The following is a 9,748-nucleotide window of genomic DNA, read 5'->3' as shown; positions in this document are numbered from 1 at the left end:
TTAATTAGGGTTTGTGTCTTGCATAGATAGGTGAAGCGGCGACGGCTTCTTGATGATGGAATAAGGTCCTTCCCGTCCAACCCTTATCGTGGTGATGCATCTAGCATCGTCGGAGGGCATGTGAAGATGTGTCTCCGATGGATCTCAGGGGATTCTATCGGTGTTGTTTTTCGATGGATCTGTTTGGATCCGGTCTTCGTTCGTGCGGTGTCAAGTTAGATCATTTCAATCTAAGTTTCTCTTCATTGGTGATGGTTGTTCTTATGGTGCATTGACAAATTTCCGATTGTATGCTACAACAACGTTTACCAGGCTCCAGTGAGGGAGGAGCAATGACGTCAGTGCGTCTCCGGCTCGCTCCAGTGTCGATAGGTGGTCTAGGTACCCGGTTGTATATTTTGTTATTTCCGATGTTCTTTGTATGATATGAGAAATGATGAATAGATAGAAAAATTTATAAAAACTTTATCGCCCTTTTTTTTTGCAAAAAGCCAGTTAAAAATTTATATACAATTTTTGTAAAGAAAAATGCAGTTATACTCTTCTTCTTGATGTAATTTCATAAGTACGTACTCAGGAAGGTTGTTGCGCTCGCTCTATAGCCGCAAAACCCCACCTAAACCTGTATAAAATCGCAGTCCACGCCCCCGGTAATGGCGACACTTCTCGCCTCCATCTTACCCGCAGCCTGCTCTACCTCCGCCCCGGCGCTCCTCCTCCGCGCCTTCCCCCGCCTCCGCCTCCGCCGCCCCCTCGCCTCGCCGCCCCGCATGTCCTCCTCCTCCGCCACCTCTCCCTCGCCGGCCAACGCCGCGGGAGGGGAGAAGCCCACGGCGGCGCCGTTCGGGTCCTGGAGGTCGCCCATCACCGCGGACGTCGTCTCCGGCGCCTCCAAGCGCCTCGGAGACTTCGCCCTCGCCGGAGACGGCCGCCTTCTATGGATCGAGGGCCGCCCCGAGGAGAAAGGGTGCGTATTGAGTAACCACTGCTTCCGCGCTTCCAGATTTGTGCTACCTGTGGCTTTGAACTGCTAAACATCGTTGGTAATTGTGCGAGACTGTACCATCTAGTTTCCTGTAGTTTTACCACGCGTTCGGATTGCTGAGCTAGTTGTTGGTAATTTCTCAGCAACTGTGCATTTCTGCAGTTGTCTTCACAGCTTGTGGCTTGTGGGGGTGGGATTATCTAACTGCATTGGGCACAACCGTACCGGAGGGCTCAGGAGTTCCATCGCCTCAAGTGGATATAGCCGACGAAGGAAAAAATATTATCTGTAGAAAAGCGATATTAAATTATATTGATATCATACAACTGAATGATAACATAACCCATCCTCATTCACAACGGTGACACTATGGTCTATGGATCTCTATGAGTGCACATATCAAACTCCTCAGCCTATGTCAATTACTCTATGTTAGTGTTGATTATTGGTGTACCATATCCAATCTTGGTATGCTTCAACTAGTTTGTGTGGGGACGCGAAATTGATTTGCACCATATTTAACTAATTTTGTATTCAGGCGTATGGTTATTGTAAAGGAGGATGACAAGCCTGTGGATGTCATACCTCAGGAATTTGCAGCACGCACTCTGGCTCAAGAATATGGAGGCGGTGCATTCGCGGTCCAAGATAATGTTGTCGTTTTCTCAAACTACAAGGATCAACGCCTCTACAAACAACCAATAGGAAGTAAGTGGGATAGTAAGCACTTAGAATGGATCTAGTTCAATATAACTCTAATCCACATGCGCCATGCCAATAATGGACTGGAGTTAAGTTGGAATTGTATGGTCCTTACTTTGATTACTTAATTTTCTTACGGTGTCACATACTATGCTCTTACATTCCATTGCATATCCCTTCATAGATTACTGCATAGGTTGTATATTGTGCTCATTCAAATGGGTAATATGAGTACAGTATGCCTAAAAATGTAAGGGAAAGAACAGGGTCGGAAAGAGTGACGCCAACATAGCCGATACAATAGTAGTACTTAAGCCCGGATTTGAGTGCCTAATAAACTTATCTCTGAGATCATCCAACATCGTCATCAATATGTGGGCTAGCTAAAGCGCTGTGCCCTAATCAGCACTAGAACAACTTACATTTTAGGCTGAATACTTATCATTGGCAACAAATGAATGTTACAATGTGTCTGACAGGAAAACTAGGGAGTCTTGTTTGACTGAGAACTGTAGGGGATGCCTCGACAATATATGTTTGTGAACTATAAAAAATTGTACAAGGATGAGTATACAAGTTGGGTAGGGAGGGACGGAGGGTTGTAAAGATTGTCATTATATTATATCAACTCTTTAGAACTATTTAACATTTCATCTTCAGTAAACTAAACTATGATGTCGCTTTATTTAAAACTATTTCACATGATTATTTTCCCTTTTCAGCTGGTAGTCTGCCTGTGCCTCTTACACCCGATTATGGTGCACCTGATGTCAGTTATGCTGATGGTGTCTTTGATCCACACTTCAGCCGTTATATTACTGTGATGGAAGGTATTTTGCATATGATTTCTTTACAGACTTACATGCAGTATATTTTGTTACAGGATGAACTACTGAACTCTGACATGCTCAAATTTCTTGATAGACCGGCGAACGAGTAGCTTGAATCCCACTACAACAATTGTGTCTATAAACTTAAGCAATGGTGACGTCCATGGTAAGACTAGAAAATTCTATTTCTACCAAGTGATCTATGTCTGTTGGTTTATTGTGATGTTTACTCTGGTTTGGTGTTGTGATTAACAATACCTGACACATTTTCTTTATTGAAGAGCCGAAGGTGCTGATCAGTGGGAATGACTTCTATGCTTCTCCTCGAATTGATCCAACTAGAAAGAGGATGGCATGGATTGAGTGGGGTCACCCAAACATGCCGTGGGATAAATCAGAACTCTGGGTTGGCAACTTCTCTGAAAGCGGGTAAATGGCATTATCTTTTGAAGTGGAACATCCTGTCTTTCCTTGCATGATATGTTATAACTAAAAAAAACTTAGTTAATCAACACCTAAATATTGGATAGGTAGGCACTTTATCAGTAGATACATTCTGCATATCTACCATGACCATGGTACTGAAGGATTTCGATTGCACCTTTATGCCCACCTTTAGGGACACTTCATGTAGTACTTCTCCAAACAACTCGTCTGTTACCACAATGTAGTTACAAAACGCATTCCAATAGTTAGTTACCAGGAAAACCAGACACCTGCTGCCCCCTTTTTCTCATGTTGGGCTGACCAGGCCCAGCATCTCCCCCCAGTGGCAAAGGATCAGGATGTCATGGCTACTAGCTGAGATCCACTAATAAAAAATAGCTTTTTAGATAAAAGGCCCTTGGCTGAGCTTTTATATTAAAGCCCAACAGGTTCAACAGAACAATAAACCAGGGAACACCTGGGTACATAGGAAAGCAAAATAGAGGGCCCCACATGGCTCGTATCACATCCCTGACCAGCAGGAGGAGAAAGCACATCTTCATCAGAGAACCTCACAGCTTAGAACAAGCACCCCAAAAGAAAGCGAGATTACATCAAGTACAGCAAACCTTAATTGCTGTCAATTGCCTTTCTGCCTGTTGCTGATTTATTTGTGTGCAGAGACTTGACCGAACGGGTCTGTGTTGCTGGAAACAATCCAATGCTGGTGGAATCCCCTGCCGAGCCTAAATGGTCTCCAAAAGGTGTCATTTGCCAGCTAATTTTGCCTGTATTCCTTGTTATTTCCTTAGATATATGTTACTGTGCTTATTTGAGTGATAAAGACATTCCTCATTAGTGTAATATTTTGCTCTTTTGTTTTATTTCTGAAGTTCTGTTCTCGAGCAAAGTCAAACACATTTTTATTGCATTTAATATTGTGAAGTTGACAAGCATTTACATATCTTTCTGTACTCTTTTCTTTAGTTGTGCATGTTTATGGCTTCAATACACTCTTCTACTTGATGATAGAACTGGAAGGTCATTATAAGTCATAAGCTTTCAACTATAATGTTGAGATTAACGTCACTAGTTTCTGTTGGTCTGACAATTTCTTGATTCAACATTTCTTGGAGCTGCTTCAACTAAATGGACTATCATAATTTGTGTCCATAATATGAAAATTTTCGCCATAGATAAAAAAAGGTTATCTTCAATATGGAAGTACAATACTTTGTTCACAGTTCATGCTGCCTACTGATCGAACTGTTTGATTTCCTATCCTATACAACTTTAGTATCAATATATCTGCTTCCACAATAATAAGCTGACTACTGACTATCATAATTTGATCATTGCATGCAATTTTTACAACAAAATTATTTTAATACATGCAAGCTTGCAGGAGACTCATTATCTAAAAAAAAACCTTGCAGGAGAACTGTTTTTCGTAACTGACAGAGGGAGTGGATTCTGGAACATTTATAAATGGGTAATTTGTTTTTCTCTCAGGACTTGAGCTCTTTAATATTCATACATTTTGATGACACTGTTGCTGTTTTCTGTCGTGGAGGGTAATAACTTGAAAGCTTATGACTTATAATGACATGGTGATTAAATACTACATTCTTTTTCATCATATTATCTTTGCTTGCTTAAAATACCTCTGCACTTCTTTGTATCAGGTTGAACACACCAATGAGGTTGTTCCGATGTACACATTAGATGCTGAGTTCACAAGACCATTGTGGGTTTTCGGCATCAACTCTTACGATTTTCTAGGAAAAAGCAATCACATCGTTTTCACTTACAGGTTGCGATAATAATTCTGTAAAGTTGCTTGTTTCATTGTCATATTTTGTTGATGAAACATATTTAAATACTGATGTCACGCAGGCGGCTCGGGAGATCATATCTTGGTGTTCTAGATTGTGATTCAGGTTCTGTTTCGTTGCTTGACATCCCTTTCTCCGATTTGTCCAATGTGGTAAGCATCAGAATCTGCATACCCTTTGTTTAAAATTTTGTTGCATGTATAATGTGGTATTTCATGCTGCTGGTTGTAATGATCTAATTGTGGTCTGGCAGGTTACGGGAAATGATTACTTCTATATCGAAGGTGCATCTGGAAGCATCCCCCTGTCAATTGCAAAGGTTTACAGGATGTGACATCCACACTTTTGGTTATTAATTGATGATGTATTAGTGCATCAACTGATGCAGCACATATGTTGTTTCTTTCCAGGTTACTCTGGATGAGAACAAAACAGAAGTAATTAATTTCTCAATAGTCTGGTCCTCATCACCAGATGTTATGCAGTTTAGATCTTTTTTCAGCACCCCAGAATTTATCGAGTTCCCGACATCCAGCCCTGGGCAGAAGGCTTATGCTTATTTCTACCCACCGTTGAATCCCATGTTTCAAGGTTTACCAGATGAAAAGCCTCCATTGCTTGTCAAAACACATGGTAAAGGAATTAATGAACCCTTGTGATGCCTCGAAATAATTATGCACACTCAAGTTCAGTGCGTTTTTGTTTGTGCTTTCATTAATTACCTTGAAAGATGTTGGTTTGTTAAGTGAGTTACGGGATCCTCTGTTTTCCATGATAATAATAAAACCATGGAGTTTTGACACTTGCCACAATTTTTAGGAGGACCTACAGCTGAAACACGTGGAGTTCTAGACCTTAGTGTCCAGTATTGGACAAGTCGAGGGTGGGCATTTCTTGATGTTAACTACGGAGGAAGCACCGGTTTGTCCTTAGCTCAACTAATATTCAGATTACGCCTTGTATAAATGTTGAAAACTCTTTGTTTTGTCGTGGGCTATATCGACTGTAACTAAGACTCTGGATTCATTTAAAGCATTAATTCTATTACTGCACTCGCTAAACTATATTGAAACATAAACTGAAGGTTATGGGAGAGAGTATCGAGAGAGATTATTGAAGAAATGGGGTATTGTTGATGTTGACGATTGTTGCAGCTGTGCAAGATTCCTGGTACGTTATATCATCAGTGATTCTAATATTATATAGTAGCACTTATAGCAATAATGCAACCTGCCCTACTTTATTGTAAGGTGGAGAATGGGAAAGTAGATGAACAGCGCCTTTGTATAACTGGGAGATCAGCAGGCGGATACACTACTTTAGCTTCACTCGCATTCAGAGATACATTCAAGGCTGGAGCATCTTTGTATGGTGTAAGTTCTATCTTTTCAGAATCTATTTTATCGTCTTGGTACAAGCAACCATTCAACAGATACACAATGGGTGGTGCAGCTTCTATATTTGTTTTCCTTGTAAACAGTGTCTGCGGTCTCAAAATAGTTGTCTTAGACCGCTACCATAACTTTTGTGTTGCTCATCCATGAATTGCATTCATGTTTCACTGTTTCCATTTGGCTACATTTTATCACCCATCCTCTTTTTTGATATGAGATAACATCCTTTCTTCATTTCATTCTAAGATGGAAACAAAGTGTTGTACAGCAGAATATACCACAGCAGATGCTAAACCATACACTAAGAAGAGAAACCTATTACTGATCTCAAAGTGCGGCAGAAAGCAGATTCAAATTTTCCTTAGTCTGAATGAAGGCTCAACCACTTCTTTTTAGTGGAAAACTGTAGGGGAAGCCCTAACAAACTTTATTGAAAGGGAACATAACTGCATGGAGCTATACTAGAGGGGGAATGCACACAAGGAAAGAGGACTAGAGGGAAACAGACAGGACTATACAAGGAAGTCAAGCCTGGAGTCCTGGACCGGAGTGGTGCACGAGCACATCGCTCATTCTGAAGAACCGAGTAAAGAGGACTCTCTTTAGTTCTTCTCCGCCTGCAGGTTGCCTGACTGTCCGCATCTCTGTGTCTGGCTCAAGGCATTCAAGAACATCTTGTGTCCCTGTGGCCTGCACACACCCTTATATGCCCTGTTTGGAACTCAAATTTTTTCCCAATTCCTGTGGGAGTTGAACTGTTTCTTGTGAAATTTCTAAGTTCCAAACACGACCTATTGTGTCATATTGATTTACCCTCAGAACCTAAGTTCTAGCTTTGAGCACAAGACCAAGGAGTACCTTCTAGGGGCTTATGGCCAAATCTTAGTCATCATGCCACTAATAATGGCCGTGGTCACAGGCATGGATATAGCGGGGGTTCCGTGGCTACCATAGCACCCCCTCCTAAAATGCAAAACTGTTTATACCATATACTTCAGCACTGGCTGTCTAACATTTGAAAGCCTATTTTTTGGACTAATGTATTAAAGTTATGTTATTCATATTTTCTACATGTCAACTGCGGCTCCCCCAGTACTAAGATCCTAGATCAGCATCTTCCTGCCAAAGGAATCAAATAGAGGATGAAATTGGGAATAATCTGATAGATTGCAGAGTCAATTTCGAATGTCTTCAAATGTGATTTCTTAAAAAAAAATCTTGTCAAGTTGATTGTTATTATATGAAACTGGCTGTATGTAGACGCCAAGGATATGATATTTTGTATCAAGCTGTTCATTTTACTATTATTATTATTCTTTGAAAGGTCTAAGTACAAGCTGGTCCAAAGGTGCTGCCAGGGGAAGTGGAGCATTTGACATTTATGCACAGGCCCAAGCTCTCGTAAAAGGGGGCTTATTTTGGGAAATAAAAGGCCCCAAACTAATATGGCATGCTTTTATACTTGGTCATTGATTTACATTAGAATGATTTTGAAATAAGGTTGTTTAGTGCTATTTTTGTTGGTAATTTAGTCTTTTTGCTATATTGTTCTTCATTTGTATAGACATCATAACTAATTCTTTTGCTCAATTGATGAGCAGATTGGTGATATAACTTTGCTGAGGGCAGAGACACATAAATTTGAGTCCCATTATATGGACAATCTTGTTGGTAAGGAAGTATCTCAGCATTTTTTGTTCTGGAAAAGGATGTTCAATCCATCCTTGGTATACTTTAATATTAATTTCCTCCATGATATCCTTTCAGGAAATGAAAGTGCTTACTATGAAAGATCACCAATCAACTTTGTCAATAAATTTACGTGCCCAGTTATTCTGTTTCAAGGGTTGGATGATAAGGTAGGTCCTGATTATAAACCACATATATTATCATGAATTCATGAGTACACTAGTCAGTAGAACCATGTACTCCCTTCTTTCCTAAATATAAGACCTTTTAGAGATTTCATTATGAACTACATACGGATGTATATAGACATATTTTAGAATGTAGATTCACTCATTTTGCTCTGTATGTAGTCCATAGTGAAATCTCTAAATGGTCTTATATTCAGGAACGGAGGGAGTATATGTATATGCATGTTTCTATATTATATCAAGTTATATGAGGCGGGAGATGACTATATTAAGCGGTGCGTTGCAGCTTGAGTTGAAATCGATATCCAGCTGAGATTCTGTTTGTTCTGTAGTGGATTAGCCACTTCATTCTTCGGATAGTCATGATATAGTTCCTCCTGTAAAACTAATAGTCAAGTTTCTGTATTTTCATAGTGTTTTGGAGATATATGATTGAAATATAAAGTACTTCCAATAAATAACAAATCCCACGTTCACATTCTATATACCTTAAACAAACTGGCAAGCTATGGACCTGACTCTAGAAGGGCTGCAGAAGCAATGTATTAGGTGTAACCCTGAGATCCCATTTTCTGAGTACTGAATGGCAAAATTTGGAGGCAAATTATTTGAGGCAAAAAGTAATTGTGTAGCCCCTTTGCAGAACTCCATTAAGATGAATCATTGCTGCAACATTTCATTATGCAAAATGTCTCGTGCAGTCAATCCAATTGTTCGCTCCGGTCTTTTGCAAAATCAGAATCTGCATTTAGCTCGCGAAACTGTGAGGCTGAAAGAGACAATTGCGAAATATTTCACACTCCTTAATGTTCTGCAGGTCGTGCCACCAGATCAGGCACGCAAAATATACAAGGCCTTGAAAGAAAGCGGCCTGCCCGTTGCTTTGGTTGAATACGAAGGGGAGCAACATGGGTTCCGCAAGGTTAGATGCCGTGCCAATTGCATTTACCTTTAATCCTGTTGACTTTCAAGGTTGTCATGGATTTGGCCCTCACCATTTTTCACTCTGAGCAGGCCGAGAACATCAAGTTTACCTTGGAGCAGCAGATGGTGTTTTTTGCTCGAACGGTCGGGAAGTTTGAGGTGGCGGATGATATAACTCCGATCAAGATCGAGAACTTCGATTGATGTGTGCAGTAAACAAGAGTAGCACCAGCTTACATTCCTTTTAGAGCTTAACCTTTTACAGTTGTTTTTGTAGCTGTAATGGTGTCTGGATCAAAGCTTTGTGGCTGTAACTGTTTAAGTGTTTATTACAGCGCGTCTCTTCACAGTTGTTTTCGGTTACGTGGAAGAAGAACAACGACATGCCCACCGTGGTGTTCTACTTGCCCCAGCAAACACGAAAGAGCGTTTTCTAATCATGCGTAATTTTTTGCGGGGAATGCAAGAATCAATGACTGTCCCTTTTTGGGGTGTCAACTTGGGCAAAACAACATGATGTTTCTTCATAAGAAGGCATTTAAAAGAAAAACTATGACCATTCGACCTGTTAAATCAACTAAAACTATCAGAAAAAAGCGTTTGCTTGTCATCCTCCTCTCAGCTGACGTTTGCCAAATAACATTGCTTTCTCTCGTAAAGAACCGCTGTCAAACCTTAGTTGTGCGCGTGCACCAGCCTGGTGTGTTTGTGCGCGTGGGATTGGATATCAGGATTTGGGTTCGACTACTAAGAGCATCTCCGCAACAGCCCTAAA

General features: G+C 40.6%; 1 protein-coding gene across 1 annotated transcript; it reads left to right on the top strand.

Moving 5' to 3' along the window:
- Positions 1–632: 632 nt before the first annotated feature.
- Positions 633–9,320, top strand: LOC123407749 (dipeptidyl peptidase family member 6-like). The gene is made up of 18 exons (XM_045100950.1): positions 633–967; positions 1,524–1,693; positions 2,410–2,517; positions 2,612–2,683; positions 2,799–2,946; positions 3,625–3,707; positions 4,380–4,435; positions 4,629–4,756; positions 4,840–4,930; positions 5,032–5,097; positions 5,189–5,411; positions 5,598–5,699; positions 5,863–5,948; positions 6,029–6,151; positions 7,774–7,843; positions 7,940–8,031; positions 8,867–8,971; positions 9,064–9,320. Exons 1-18 carry the CDS (start codon positions 654–656, stop codon positions 9,175–9,177), a joined length of 2,151 nt encoding a protein of 716 aa, XP_044956885.1. The 5' UTR covers positions 633–653; the 3' UTR covers positions 9,178–9,320.
- The last annotated feature ends 428 nt before the right edge of the window (positions 9,321–9,748 follow it).

This window comes from Hordeum vulgare, chromosome 7H, assembly GCF_904849725.1.
Source record: "Hordeum vulgare subsp. vulgare chromosome 7H, MorexV3_pseudomolecules_assembly, whole genome shotgun sequence".
NCBI classification, from domain to species: domain Eukaryota; kingdom Viridiplantae; phylum Streptophyta; class Magnoliopsida; order Poales; family Poaceae; genus Hordeum; species Hordeum vulgare.
The sequence above is the reverse complement of the archived record's forward strand: the minus strand, read 5'-3'. Positions and strand labels throughout refer to the sequence as shown.